The 15,927-nt window shown below is 46.8% G+C and overlaps 2 protein-coding genes across 3 annotated transcripts in view; both read right to left on the bottom strand.

Moving 5' to 3' along the window:
• KLHL3 (kelch like family member 3) overlaps positions 1-1,130 on the bottom strand; it is a 51,109-nt gene extending 49,979 nt beyond the window's left edge. For both annotated transcript variants that reach the window (XM_032124518.1, XM_032124519.1), the window contains exon 1: positions 1,032-1,130. In XM_032124518.1, coding sequence (XP_031980409.1) covers positions 1,032-1,045 — 14 coding nt within the window. In that variant the 5' untranslated portion in view covers positions 1,046-1,130. The remainder of the gene's footprint in view (positions 1-1,031) is intronic.
• Positions 1,131-12,356: 11,226 nt separating this feature from the next.
• HNRNPA0 (heterogeneous nuclear ribonucleoprotein A0) lies at positions 12,357-15,248 on the bottom strand. Its single transcript, XM_032124520.1, has one exon. It carries the CDS (start codon positions 14,920-14,922, stop codon positions 13,987-13,989), a length of 936 nt encoding a protein of 311 aa, XP_031980411.1. The 5' UTR covers positions 14,923-15,248; the 3' UTR covers positions 12,357-13,986.
• Between the last annotated feature and the right edge of the window lie 679 nt (positions 15,249-15,927).

The raw sequence follows: 15,927 nt of genomic DNA, 5'->3' as shown, positions 1-15,927 counted from the left end.
TATTTAAACAAAACTCCTGTCAAGCCCTGACATTTAGTCCTACCAGCAGGTCAAGCCCCCTCTCTGTTCCCCTACCCCCTGCAAGGTCACCAGCACAAAAAGAAGCACTCAGCATATCCTGTTTTTAAAAGAATATTGTAAAAAAACTCAGACCAGTTTAATGTTTCATTTGAAGCAGCAGAAGTAGCTTCTGGTGTGTGAAAGGCACCTGACAGAAGGGAGTAATAAGGGCAGAGCCAAAACACTGAACGTCTCTCTGGCATTCACTAGGTCCCTGCGCAGCGATAGTATCTTTTATGGGTTCAGTGGACATTAAGTCGACTCGGTAAACACTTCTTCCCGCAGGTTTTGGAGCAATAGAGCCGCCTGGCAGGAATAAAGTCTATACGGCCCGGCTACCGTGCGAGGGAGACGCGGGATCCCCTGCACTGCCCTAACACCGCACAGTGCTCGGCTTCCACACGCGCTGCTGGAAAATCGACCCCCGAAGGATTCACAGATATTACGGATTTTCACTCATGACTCAAAAAAGCAGCAAGTATCAGTGAGTCTGTCTTCAGCGGAATGCCGAAGTCGGCTGCCCGAGGTTCCAGGCGCAGGCAGGGCACACACAAGCGCAGCACATCGTGCCGGCGAGGCGAGCCGGCGGGGCAGCTACCCCCCCGCCGTCCTGCATCCCACCCCCACGTCCTGCATCCCAGCCCCCTGCCCCGCACCTCCATTTTAGCGAACGCCCCCCGACCTGCCCCCCTCACGTCCTTAATCACATCCGAAACACATCCTACGGAACCCCCTCCTCTGCCTCGGTGTGGGCACGCGGGGCGAAGCCGCCTGTCACCATGACATTGCAACATCCATGAATAGCACGGCGGGCGCCCATCGCAGGAGGCATTCCTGCCGGCGGGGAGCGGGGGTCCCCGCAGCCGCGCCCCGCATTCCTGCGCACAGCCCCGCATCGCTCGCACCCCGGGGAAGGGCATCCCCATGCCGCCGCGCTCCGGGCGGACACAAAGGCTAGCGGAGGTACCCACCTCTCCTCCTCCATTGTGCGGGGCGGCGGCGGGGCCGGCTCAGCGCCCCGGGCCCGGCATGGCTGCGAGCGGCCGCCCCCGCCCCGGGCCGCTTCCTGCGGGAGCGGAGCGCTGCGTGCCGGGCGCGCCCCGCCGCACCGACTGCCGCCGCCGCGCAGCCCCCTCCCCTCCCCTCCCCTCCCCTCCCCGGCGGGGCTTGCGAGCGTCTCCGGGCAACGGCAGCACCGCCCCGCACCGCCCCGACAGCGCCCTCCGCGCCCCGGCTCCGGCTGGCGCCGCCGGCACGGCCCCGCTGCGGCAGCGAAATAGGTCAGGGACAGCCCCGAGCCGGCCCGGCGGAGAGCGGAGCCCGCCGGCAGCGGCACGGGCAGCGCCGAGCCCGCGGGGCAGCCCCCGGCCCCCGGGCATCCCTCCCTCCCTCCGCCCGCCGTACGGCACTGCCGCCGCCCGGGAGTTGTCTGAGGAGGGGGCGGCGGAGGAGCCGAGTGGCCCAAAACTGCTTCAGTCCCAATCCAATCTACGGACTGGACAAAAGTTTCAGTGACTGAACATCCCCAGTCCCGAGGTCAAGCTCGCGCACAGGGCAGCGCAGGAGAGGAGTGGTGATGGTGAGGAAAGAGAGGATCCCAGCCCTCCTAAGTCTCCCCACTCCCACCGCAGAAAGCAAGATCTTGCCTCTAGTTCCCCAATTTATCAAAACTTTCCTGTCCTTTATGCAATCTATGAGGCCAAATACACCCTGCATAGGCAACATGGGTCCTTCTCAACTGCCGATGCTATTTAGCCTAAAGCACTGAACTAAATTACATTTGTCATTTTTATTCCGATTGATACAAATGCACAGACTTTTATATAAATCTTTTTTCCCCCTCATTTTATTAAAATAATTTTTCTGTTGCATTCTGCACCAGTGAGGCCTTAGAGGTTAATTGTATTAAAGACAAGAAAATTTGCCTTCTTCATTACTCATCCATTCACAAAATGTTCTTGTGCAAAAGGGAGAGATAATTGGAAGTATCAAGAGATTTCTCTTGGAAGATGCCATTTCATCTCTTTTGTAAATAAAATTACCTCACTGTTGTATGTTTCTCCTCAAGCCATGTCCTCAGCCCGTTTCATACATCTTTTTAAAATGTATCAGCAGTGATGATTGAACAGATGCTATTGTACCTTCCACAGGAGGGTTTCATAATCTCGTTGAGAATCTTAACTACTCATCACCCTCATTCTTTAGATAAATTTAACATACCTGAAACTTAAAGGACTTTATCAAAGACACATGGGGATTGAGAGTCTTGCTATTTAAACACCATTTGGCACCCTACCCATAAACAGAAGAAATACAGATAAAGCCATGAAGTCAAACCTCACACAGAATTCAGGAAAAATTCCTTAATTTCCCCTAGAGAATCCTGTTAAACTATCAGTTTAAAACATCCAGATCCTCGAGTACTTTCCCCATGTCCAGTCTTACACTGTTGATACACAACATGCAAAAACTGCAAGACAAAAGCTCAAACCAGAGAAAAAGGAACTATATAAACGTAGTAGAATTTATCTCAGAAATGAGGGCTAGAGCTTGTTTCCATTGAGTAATCATAAAAAGTTCTGATACAACAGCAAGTCTGAAATTGCTGCAAAGTGTATTTTTATTAACACAAAGTTTTCCAATAACAAAATATTAGGCTTTCACCCTAAAAATTTACATGTCACTCCAATCAGCCTGGAAGCTAAGCACCTAAATTGAACCAAACCAGCAATACCTTCTTATGTGCTTTGCCCCATGGGCTTGTGTACCACTGGATTCTACAAATCCTGAGAGCAACCACAGAAAGGTAAATCCCAGTGACAGACAAGAGCAAAAGAGTGAATAATCCTTGCTGGAGTGGGACAAAAGCATGTTCCAGTAATCAGAGATTATTTTTATAGCAGCCTTGCAAAATAATCATGACTGGGTAACAACCCCGAGACAAAAATTTCTTGTTTGTTTTTAAGTGCAAAGACTGGTATCTTGAAAAAGCATTCAGCCGAAAGGAGTTAGTGACACCTGATGGGTGGAATTTTTCCAGCCTCTTTCAAAAATTCCTAGTCTCAAGTAGTCAAAAATTCCTCCTACATCTAATCTACCTTCAATAACTGACAACCATATAACCAATGCTCAGGGTAGAAAGGTCCCCAGAGCACCTGTTCTAGCCAGTCCCACCATCCCTCAGCCCACCAAAAGCTTTCCAGATTCCTGTGACAATCTTCAGATCTACAGTGAAAGACCAAACTCCCCAGTTCCAAGGAGCCACGGAGAGACGAGAGAGCAAAGCATTGCCAGTGTCTCCACAGCAGCAAGGAATTTCTTCAATAAAAGTGGCACAAAGGGAGGGAATAAAAACAATCCCTACCAATCTGATCCAAAACTCTCTCCTGGCCCAAAATCCAGCAGCTGGTTTAACCCTGAGGTTATAAGGAGAGGACGCTGAGTGCTTATGAGAATTTAATTCTGTGGAGAGCCCCAGTACACTCAGACAACACCCTGTCAATCTCCACAGCCTCTGCAGAAGCCTGAAAGAGTCACTTCACCTCCCAAAAACCTAGCAGAAAGCAAATTGCATCAAATTGGGAAAAACCCTTCCTAGCTCTGCAAGGCAAACTGGAAGAGTCCTGAATCACTGGATCACCCAGCCTGAATACAGAACAAACAACAATTCGGGAACACTTCACTCCCCTGTACATACCTGTTTCCAGTTATATACCAATATACAGGCTCCAGAGATCCATATCATACATAAGCAATTTCCCATCTTTAGCAGCTCTCCTGCTTAGTTGCATAATCCCCTCCATGAAATCATTAATCACCTTTCTTTAAAAATCTATGGTTTCAGCATTGAAGAGCTGGGAAAGGTGTACATAAAACACTGCATTCACGGGAGCTTCCAAGGCTGTATCTTCTCAGCCTAAATTATTTTTCATTCTGTTTTTTTTTAGAGATATAGATATTTAGATGAATATATATGTTGATACATGTAAACATAAAGGTTTATTTTTATTAATGCATTTATTAAGTGTATATATATTTATGTCTGAGTGACCAAACTGATCTCACCCTGAAGCTGGTCCTGCTTTGAGAGTTCTTTGAACCAGATCATCTTCAGAAGTCCCTTCCAACTTATTTTGTCATCCTAATTAAGTACTCATTTAGACAGATCTGTATTTAGATCATATGTTTTCTTGGAAAAGGTTCATTAAGGGCATTCATATATGAAAAGCAATAGATAAGGTATCTGCTGGAATAGCTGCCTTGGTACCTCCAGGGCTAATTGCAGTCACTTGGAGGTGGTACTCAAGTACTGCACTGGCTCCCAAGGGAGCTGGAGGTCGAGGTGCCTCAGCAGAGAAGCCCCGAGGGTGTCTGCTGCCCAGCCACTGCTAGAATTCAGTAAAAAAACCAAAACAGCAGCTAAAATTTACCTACTACAGCAGCGCACAGGAATCCAAGTTATCGCAAGGCTCAAAAGGATGCTCTAGGAGACCTCCTAGGTAAGGACCTTCCAGAGCTGCAATCAGGGATGTTCTGACAGCTGAAGCCGTAAGAGACTCCCACCGGAGCACTGTTTTCTAAATCATGTGATTCGTAGAGCAGGGGCTGGAGCACCCACCCCAGTATTCCCCCCGGGGTCTGCTCTCCCGGTGGAGATGCTGCAGGAGCCACCAGCATCTCCAGCGGCGCTCCGGGCTGTTGCCCTCTGCTGGCACACATCCCATTCCCTGCTCCTGCTTGTGCCGGCCAGCACAATCCAGCTTTACAACATAGTTTTCCTTTAGTCTGTTGAATAAATCACAATTCCTGTAGAAATAGTGGGTTTGTTCCAACAATTTCATAATAACATTACCACCTTTAGAACAACGACCCGTGAACATCTTCACCTCCCAGCTGTGATTTCGGGGGCATCAGCCATTCTATTGCTCACCCTACACAGCAGTTACCCACCAGCTGAAAATGTTCTTCCTGCTGCTCTTCAGACTCTTTCCTGGAGTATAAGCCATGGATGTCACCCACAGTCACCTGTGTCAGCGGCACACACTTCCTGCCCTGTAGTCATATTACATATTTATCAGAAATTTGCAGCAAGATTTTCAGATAGATTTTATTGTTTAGAATTTAGTGCTCAAAAGGGAAAAAAAATCAGGAAGAAAGCTGTAAAAACAACTCTTGAGGGCACTGGAACAAAGGCAAAGACCAGTATTCAGTTGCCTAAATACTACCAAGTCCCTCTGCCTCCTCAGAGTCTGCACCTACTGAGTGTACAGGTCTTGCTACAGGCTGAGAAAATGACCAAACTTGAGGAAAATTTAGGCTATGGACCAAAAAGTAGGATTTTTTTTTATACCAAAATTTTTCTAATATATATAATTTTAATGTGATTCTTCATCTTTATAATACAACCCTTAATGCTTCCACTACTACCTTCTGTAATAAGGGGAAATTATCTGTATGCTTCATAAAGATGGATGGCTTAATTAATATTTGTATACTATAACTCAGAGAGAACACCATAAACAAAGCTCTTCCCATTCAGGATCTGAACACCATAACCCAAGTCTCTTTACTGTTATTTCCTGTACACTCATTGTCTTCCTCTCTTCTTGGAATTTTTTTAAACATTTTTTTAAACATTTGCAAAAGCCAAGAAACACAGTCCATCACCTTCATATCATAACACAATGTGCTGCAACATCAACATAAATGAGTGAATCCCACAAATGCCAAACACAAAAATTTAGACAGGATTGTTTCTGCAGGCACATTATTTTACCAGAACAGAAAACCCTGTCTCAGGCAGCATATTCCTCACAGGTAAATTGACCTTCATTGTCCTGGCTTGGTATTTTCTGGGCAAACCTCTTTTTCTGTTCAATATTCCATAGCATATTCAGAGTGGGAACTGTATGTCAGGGGCTCGGCTCAGGTTTCTGTTCACTTACTGGACTTTTGTGGTGTGCTTTTCAAGGCTCAGCTTTCCCATCCTCTCATTCACACAGAAGTGCACCCTGTGAAGGAGAAAAAAAACCCCACACTTTAAAAAGGCATTAGAGAGTGTGTGGCATCAGTTTGTTTCAACACTTTTGGCACAGAGCAACTCCAGCAATAAAACAAGCCCAGCTCTTCCTTTCGAAGGTGATGTTTCTCAACTCCCTCTCATCTGACTCCCTAAAATATGGGAAACAAGAGCTCCCTGTTGCCACCACCTACACACAAAGCCATCGTAACATTTCCAAAACACACGTGGTGCTGATTCATCACCAAGCTCACGCCTCAAAGATTTAAAAGTAAAATTGATACCACAGAGAGGAAGTCGAGATTTTAACTGGTGCTGGGTGAGTAAAAGAAAATTCTCATAACAACATCAAAATGATGTCATTTGAGAAAAAATAATTTGCCTGCATTTAAGACCACAGAAAGTAATGGATGGATGGATGGCCCTAAAGGGAAAAGGCACATTGACTGCAAGGGCTGGAGCTCCTCGTGCTCCTGGGGATCTTTCTTTTTCAGGAGGATACACCTCCACGAAAGTAACAGCAGAAAGCTGGCAATATTCTTGCAGAATGCAGCTGCTAACCACCCTGTGCAAGAGGCATTAGCAATGACAACTCCAAACATCCTGCAGTCCAGTAGTGATCCCAGGGGAGAAGTCCTAAATTTGCAATCAGGACTCGAAGGAGCTCTCTCCAGTAAATGGAGCATCATTATTACAGCAGTGGTGGAAAGAAAGCAAACAAGCCCAAATGAAATCTCAGTGAAGGACTTCAGCCAATTTTGTTACTTATCAGTAAACTTAAAAGATGACTAAAACCCGAAGAGGTACTAAATAAGCACAAGGAGAGAATTGGGAATTTAGCATCAGGAATCTTTCACAATGCCTTGACCCAGCCCAGGAACAGCCAGTGAGCCCGAAACCAGAGGACATCCCTTCTGAGGAGGGAGGGGATCTGGAGGATGAAACTGGAGTAAACTATTTCAAAACACAGCTGATAGTGCTGTGCTTGTATACAATAACAAGGTAATCACAGACTCCCCCCAGGGCCATGCCCTGCCTATGCTGCAATTTTTTCACCAGGGTGCATGGTTGGGAGAGGGAGGCTTCTCACTGGGGCTGGGTTAGTGTGCAGTAAAGAAAACAATATTATTGATCCACAGAGAAAAAGTAAAAAGCACATGAACCTCCAGTCCCAGACTACTCATGCATTTTACCTAGCACTGCTTTAATCCAAGTCTGTGCTGGAAACAGGTTCAGTACTCCTGAACTTTCTTCTTCCCAATCAGTGCCTGCAGTGATTACACTCATGCTTCCTTCCCCCCAGGGTTTTGTGGAAAGCAAATTTTCTTACAAAAGAGGGAAAGTCCATTGTAAAGCTACAGAAAGCAAAAAAAATTACAGAAATGACAGACGAGATTGAGATGATATTAATATTTTATATTGACTAGATTACAGACTAACAGCATTCCCAGGAGAACAGGGCTTCTGTGAGACAAACCAGTTGGCAATTCCATGGTACAAAGTAGCATTTGAAGAAATGATGAACTTTCAGATTCGTCAGCTCGTTTTGCTTCTAAGGAATTTTTCTGCAATGTTAATCAGTGATTGGTACTTTGATGGTGGTGAGCAAATGTGCATCTTGACACATTTCTGGCCAGAAATGTAATTCCTTTCTAAATTGGCATAGATTCCTCACTGCATTAGTCATAAAAAGAGGTATTTATATTGGTTTAATGAATATAATATGCACCAAAATGGTACATAGCTCAACACAGTCCAATTAAAAAAAAAAAAAAGAACTATTCTTTCAAATCTGTGTATTTTCCATCTGTGAAAGCATTTGGGAATAGAACTATAAGCATCATGCTAAGAGGGTTAATATCCAGATGCCTCAGACAGATGGCATTATTAGTCCGCCTGGGCTTGACATCTAGGTTTCCAAGTTAAGGCGCTTTGGTTCCTTGGATGGCTGACAATCTGAGAATAGCCAGTGCTCTAAGCCCAGCATTTACTGTAACAGCAACAGGCAACATTGCAGCTTTGCCTAAAAGACTTTTAGCAAAAGGAAGTTACACCAAGATTAACCACACTCAGAGCATACTTTAAAATGCTGTTGCAGCTTTAGGTTAGGACTCTTACTGGCAAAGGCTGAACCATGGACAGACAACAGTTCTTGAATTTTATTTTTTATGCTGGCTGGTTTTCTTCTTTTGCTACAGCCTAGACCTGAACTGTACCATCTTTTTAACTGTTCAGTCTATTCAGTAGATAGAACCACAGGAAACAGAAAAATCTGAAGAATGTCTCTCTTCTGCAGTGAACTACAGCTTTACAGTCGTCGTTCTTTCAGGGTTCCCACTACCCATTTTCCCAGAGAGGTGTTTTTAAGGAGAATATAGGGTTTACAGGATTAAAACACTCTGAGAATCATATGAACAAGACGTATCAGTTCAAAAGTGACTATATCTGCCCATTTATATATAATAGAAATTTATGAGAGTTCTGGGAGCAGAGAAGGTAAAAAGACTAGGATTTGTCAAAGTGAACAGCGAGAAAAGCACCCAACTCCATCAGCCCCTTTACAAGTCCTAGTATATAGGTAAATAATGCAAAATTCCTAGGGCAACATACATAGCAGGAAGACTTCCATCTTGTAATAAGAAATACACACCTGACACTCATCAATAGTAATGCTTACATTACAGCACAAATAAATACTCATTAAAGGTAAGCGGAAGTAGAGGTAACGTCTGTGTGTGCATATGCATGCACATACCAGAAATAATAGCTTCAACAGGAGACCTAAAAAATGCCCATCAACAAAAGCAAATAGTGCTTGTTCGGGCTGGTTCAGAACTCCTTGTGGTGTGCTTGCATTGTGAAATACATTTTCAAGTGAAGCAGGGATACAACTGTTTTATTCTTAAGAAATACAAAACTAACAAGCAGAAAACTCATCTTTAAGTGACACATACACCAGATCACAGAACCAGTTATGCAAAACACGTTAAATAACCCATTGTTTGGTAAACTACGCCTCTGGCTAGTGTGAAAGACTGAAAATTGGGTGTTAGACTTTCAATCACCTCATATTAATCCACAGTATTACCCATAGACAGTTTGAAAAACCACTGAAAATGCCTTCTTCCAAATAGCTCAGAAAGTGAAAGATCTGCAACAATGTAAATCACATAAATGTGGTACAAACTGTTGATTACATGATAAACACTAATCGATAGTGGCTACAACAGGTCAATCAATCATAATCTAAAGGCTCTGATAAGGTGTCTTCTATCAGAAACCTAACCATCTCACAGACTGTAGGAGCAAAACTCCATTCTCACAAAACACACCAGGGTTTTGTTCACTGTGTGGACATCAGAGGGGTCCTAAAAATAAGTCCTAATAATAATTTTTAGTCCTAAAGGACGGGATTAATTAACAACATAATGATTTAAGACAAACTTTTTTTATTTAAGAATAAACATTCTGAGTTATATGGGAAAAGGAAGCTGCTCTCTTTTCACATTTGAAGGGGAGGTTGAGGTCCTCAGCATCACTCTCGCTCAGACCCTTTTTGGCAGCAGTGGGAATGCCATGTTGGGATAGTAGTACCAGCTGGCAGGGCAGGATAATAAACCAGTTTTCTGACCTGTACTGTCCAATTAGATCTTTCAATGCTAAATGAAAGCAAAATTTGCTTTACAGGGATCTAAATTGGGGTGGGGGAGGGGAGGGGGGGAAGGACACCATAAAGCATTTGAGAACTTTACGTTTTTAGCCATTTTAACTATTTCTGCTTCACACGTCGTTAAGTCCGTATGTGCAAAGTACCTGGTAGAGGTCAGGCACACCTCCTGTCAGTGCCCAGCTGTGCACAACCCCACCTCCCCACAGGGCTGAGCTCCTGGGAGCAGGAGTAGGACTCCCAGGGCCAGTACTGGAGCCTGGACTACAGCTGCACTGCAACTCTTGCCACACACAACACAAACCCAAAAGCTTGCCCAGTTCTGGAGGGTAAGGCTTGTCCACCCAAGATACACTACTGCAGCCTGCAGGGCAAGACACAGCTTTTACTTTGCAAGTGTGTCACACAATCAGTAACCCACAGAGATTTAAAGCCATCGAAGCTGTTTGAGCTGTTACCACTGTTCTAAACCACCTTTTCAGCACCTCATGTTAAACCAAACGTGTGGCAGGTACTTCCACAGACTTATGAAAGTATCATTGCACTACATATACACGTGTTTCGCATGTTTCTTTTTAATGCGGTAGTAGTCAGTATTATGAAAGTGTAAGTTAGGCTAGTTTTATTAGCCAAATAAAATTTACAAGTCAAGAACAAATTATACTTTAGAGTAGACATGAACACCCATTACTATTAAAAAACTGTATGTACGTCACAACACACAGAGTTCAGTGACACTGTAGTTTGAAAACTTTGGCTTTGGGAATTTCATTTTGGTCATGCAGATTACAAAAATAAAGGAACATCTGTTTTTTAAGAAAACTACCACACTTTTACTTTATTAAATGCTGAAAGCAAACTAATTGCTCTTACTTTCTCACAGGTGACACCAACACAATCCAGCATTTGGTCCTGAACAGGCGGCCATTAAATTATTGAGATAATTTCAGACATAGGAACTTCAGAACTCAACTAGAAACTAAGGAACAGCAAAGTAGTTACTTTATTTCTATCTTCGTGACCTTCCTAAAACAACTGTGAAGTCACAAACTTATTTACATGCCAGCTATACACCTTATTTCATCTCAGTTCTTCCTATGCACCTCTGTGCAGACAAATCCACCCAGGGGTCAGAAAATCATTAAATATCATTAACACATAAGCAAAGCTTTATCAACAAATCTCTTATTACTAGGAACTGTACTAGAAACAGGTTTATATTCCAACAGTGTCTTTAAGTCACTGTGTCTTTTATTCCACCAATACAGATCTGCACTTTTCTATATTCCATGGTAGACCCTAGCATAGCTGCCCCTTAGCCAACCAGCACTTACACGATCCTCTCCAATGTCACCTGCAGGGTCACAAGCTGCTGTTCCCCAGAGACCAGAGGTCAGAGGAGAGCAAGTGCCACCTACTCAAGTGACCAGAGAACACTGTTAAACAGGTGACAATCTTTTGAGGGAGACATTAGGCAGCCTACTCCCCAATACACGTGCAATTTCTGGGATCAGCTCTTTGTCTTAGCAGACATTAGTCCCAGAAGTACTATTGCACACAGGTAACAGCACAGTTCAGCACAGTAGTTCCCAAACAGTCAGATTTCATACACAAAGTCACTTTTTTAAAAACCTACTCATTTCTAGTATCAACATATCCTGTCACAGCACATAACATGAAAATACCATAAAGCAACAGCTGGTGCATAAACCTTTAGCTTCCCAAGTCAAATGACAAGACACATCACAAAAGTGAATTTAACCATTTCTCTGCAAACCAGGCTGTCCCTTAATAAGGTTAAGGCAACTACCACTGCAAGGGACTAAATCATACACCCAAACTAACACACGACCTAGAACTCCGTAGCTCGTTTCAGCTAAAACCAGGAAAACTGTGCTTCAAATGAAGTTCAAAGATGACTGTCCAACATGGCTGTAAAGTGCAAAGGTACAGAAAAAGACTTCAAGCCCAGTGAGCTTAAATAAAACCACCTGAAGCTGTGCATGAACAAGAGCTGGCACTTGCAGTGTTTTACAAACTCAAACTCTGAAACTTGACTTACAACAACGTATGAATGATGCTGGTGCACAACAGTGACTAACAGGCTTTTGAGATAGAAAAATTACAATTTAATTGCAAACAGCAAGTTATTTGGCTCAGCTAAGCCAAAGAGAATTAGTCTCACTGCAAGAGCCATAAATTACCACAATCAGGAGGACACTCAGCTCTTAGTTTAAATCCTGATGATACCAAAACATTGTCCTGTTTAAGCTCACACAGGTAATTAAGTTGATGCAGTTTCATTTCTAATAGCAACAAAGCTCACTTCAATTTAAATCGTCATCAGGTTAGATTGATACCAAATAGTAACTATACATTGAAATTTCATGCAATATCCTTCAGCCCAGAAGCACCAAGCCCTACACATTTCACTGGAATCAGTGGGAACTATGTCTAATATCTTGCATATCTGGAACAAAGCAAAAAGCAGCTTTTATGATGCAGTCCCATGAAACACCAGCATCCTAAGAGCTTAGAAACCTGAAGTCAAAATAACTTTGTACTTTTAAAATCCATGCCCCACAGCATATATACTCTCACTCAAGCATATAAGGAATTCAAATCTTTTATTTGATATCCATAAACGTTGCTATTCTATATTTCTATGCAGGAAGGCAGTTTTCCCCTAAAACATTATGCTTTTTAATAAACAACAAACTTTAATTCTATTGCGTGAAAGGGCTACAAATATACATTTTTTAATCAAGCAGACTACACAGATATCTTTTGCTTTACAACTAGCACCTATGTTACTGGTACACTTGCTGGCTCCATTCTCAGAGCTCTTTGCCCACAGTTTAGATCACCACTTTCTGAAATATGGGCAACTGCAATTATTACTTTTTAAATTACGTGCAGAGGCAGGTATTGCAAACCCATTCCTTTTTTTTTCCCCCATCAGTAATCAGGGACCCCATCTTTATTCACATGCAGATGTCACTGCATTCTACACCAGTCATCTAGTGGCATAAAATAACCTTCCAAAGTCTGGTACAATTGTTAGCAAGCCAGTTTTACTCCTGTTTTAAGGAAGCCCACAGCACGGGGCTGCCATCCTGACGGTAGATGGAGCTATGAGAGTTCTCAGGGAACTTTAAGGAAGCACAATAGTTGAGAGTGAAGTCTGTTAACCCGGGGCTAGGAAAACAAGTATGCCTTTAATAGAAGGGGTAAATATCGACCCTTTCCTGGAAGGAATCACACACAGACAAACCGAGGACTTGAAAACTAAGCAATAAGAAATTCTGAACATTTTATATGAATGAAGCACATGCTTAACACAAACTATTTCTTCAAAACTACACAGTACATACGTTGATGGAAAAGTCGTATAGAAAAAACTGACCAACTATGTCAGCACGTCAAACTGCCTAGTACAAGATGGTGGATGCACACAAAATGCCAAAGTGAGAATGAATATTTAAAAAAACAGACCACATCCAGGGATTAGTACTTCAAAAATTTCTCTGTCAAGTGTTTGAAAGCCACTAGCAAAAAAGTCAGTTGAGACCTTTACTGGCAACAAAGTATTTACTACTCTAAGTACACAGATTTTAAAGCAGAGGAACACTTGCTTCAAACCTAGAAAAGCCTTAAAACCGTACGGAATTGATCCTAGGAAAAAAAATTAGACGTGTAAAGGTCAATGAACACAATGATTTATTTAAAAAATAAAAAACGTAAAAACCATTTTTTCCTCCTTTACAGAAATGTTAAAAGTCAGTCATGGGATCCGAGTAGCTTTTGTAGAAAAAAACGTAGTATCCAGGTATCGAGTCCTTACAACAAAGGAAATTCCCCCCTAGCCCTCCCCAGTTTTTACTCCAGATCAGCAAGACACTTCCCACCCCGCACCCCTCAAAAAACAAATCAAAACAAGACATTTTTCGTTGCTAGTATAAAAACGACCAAGGTCCAAGTAATAATAAAAAAATAGAGTCCATCAATGACTGTAACACAAAATATGTGTATGTGGGGCCCAGTCCATCTTCAGAGAGAAAGAAGTGGCACAGGCAGCAGAGGCGACCCTCAGGGGGCATTTAGGAGCCGCTCCCAGAGCAGGGAGGCATTTAAAAGGAGCTGCCCTTCGGCGAATGAGGGGAGAAACCATTTAGAAACTGCCCCGTATCGAAGGGAGGGCTCTCCACGCCCCCCCCTCAATGGGTATGGGCGCTCCAGCTCAGAAAGAGCCGCCCCCGTAGCCTCCCCCACCATAGCCTCCTCTGTACGGTCCACTGTTACTGCGGCCCCCCCAGTTGCCGCCCCCTCCTCCACCTCCTCCGCCGCTCTTCATGGGGCCGTAGGAGGACTGGTGCTGGCTGTAGCTGCCGAACCCGCCGTACCCGTTGCCGTAGTCGCCGCCTCCCCCTCCGCCGCCGCCTCCGTAGGAACCGCTGCCATAGGAGCCGTACCCGCCGCCTCCTCCCCCGCCGTAGCCGCCGTAGCTGTTGTAGCCGCCGCCTCCTTTGGAAAGCCCGTTGTGATCCCGGTTGCCGGAGCCGCCGCCGCCCCGACCCCTTCCTCCTCCTCTGCCTCCCCGGGAGGGTCTGGAAGAGCCGCCGCCTCCCCCGCCCGCCTGGATGTCCTCCTTGGGCACGGCCTTCTTGACCTCCACACGGTGGCCCTGGATCGGGTGGAACTTGACCACGGCCGCCTTATCGGCAGCGTCGTGGTTCTGGAAGTAGACGAAACCGAAGCCGCGCTTTTTCCCGCTCTGTTTGTCGGCGATGATCTCGGCCTTCTCCACGGGGCCGAACTGGCTGAAGTGCTGCACCAGGTCCCCTTCGCCCACGTCCCCTTTGAGGCCGCCCACGAAGAGCTTCTTCACCTTCGCGTGAGCGCCGGGCTTGGCCGAGTCCTCCCGGGACACGGCCCGCTTCAGCTCCACCGCGTTCCCGTCTACCGCGTGGGGGGACGCGGCCATGGCGGCGTCCGCCTCCTCCACCGCCGAGTAGGTGACGAAGCCGAAGCATCGGGAGCGCTTGGTCTGCGGGTTGAGCACAACCACGCAGTCGGTGAGGGTGCCGTAGGCCGCGAAGTGCTCCCGCAGCCCAGCCTCCGTGGTCTGCACGTTCAGCCCGCCGATGAACAGCTTGCACAACTGCGAGTTCTCCATGCTGCCGCCGGTGCCGCGCCTGGGCCTGGCGCCGAGACTCCTCCTCCTGTTTGGGGGCAGCTCCGGAGGTTTTTTCCCCCCCTGCTCCGTCTTGCCGCTTCTTCCCCCTGCAAGCAACGCGACCTCACGGCTGCGGCGGCCGCCGGCAGTGGCTCCCTCGGCGCGGCCCGGCGCCTCCGCTCCGCCTCACCTGACCGGCAGCACAGTCGGGACGTCCCCGGTGCCGCCGCTCCCCCGGAAAGGCGGGCGGGGGTGGGGGCGAACACAGGCGCGCACAAAATGGCGGCGGCGGCTTCTCGGGAGCGCGGCCGGCGACTGGTGCCCACACAAAGGGGCCGCCGGGAGCCCCGCCCCTCGAGCACGCCCCCCGCGCCGTCGCAGCCAATGAGAGAGGTGCGCTGGCGCCGCCCGCCACTCATCTTTAAGAGGCGTGGCTTCGGCTGCGATGGACGTGTTCAGCAACCAATCTAAGGGCACGACCTCCGCTCCAGTCCCGGCGTCCGCCAATGACGGACGCGGCGGGCAGCGAATAGGGACGCGGGACGCGTTCCGCGCGCGCCGGGCGGAGGGGCGGGGCATGCTGCGCTAAGACGCCGGGCCCGCGGCCGGCAGCCAATGGGACGCCGCCTCCGGCTGGGCGCGCGCTCCCTCCCCGGCGGCCCCGCCCCGCGGCGGGAGGGGGCAGCGCGCGGGGGGCGGGGCGCGCGGGAGCGTTTGAAACGCGGGGACCGTTGGGCGCCCCCCGCGCGCGCCCCCCACGGCGGAGCCGCTGCTCCCGCGTGAGGGGGCTCGGGGCCTCCCCCAGAGCCACAGAGCGGGGCAGGCCAGCGGGCTTCTGGCCCAACCTCCCCGCTCCAGCACAGGGCACAGGAGCGCGTCCAGACGGTTCTGGGTACCCCCAGTGAGGGAGACTCCACATCCTCTCTGGGCAGTCTGTCCCAGTGCTTGTCACTGCACAGTAAAGAAGTTCTTCCTCATGTTCAGGTGAAACTTTCTGTGCATCTC

This window comes from Corvus moneduloides, chromosome 15, assembly GCF_009650955.1.
Source record: "Corvus moneduloides isolate bCorMon1 chromosome 15, bCorMon1.pri, whole genome shotgun sequence".
NCBI lineage: Eukaryota > Metazoa > Chordata > Aves > Passeriformes > Corvidae > Corvus > Corvus moneduloides.
This window is presented reverse-complemented; position numbering and strand designations above follow the sequence as displayed.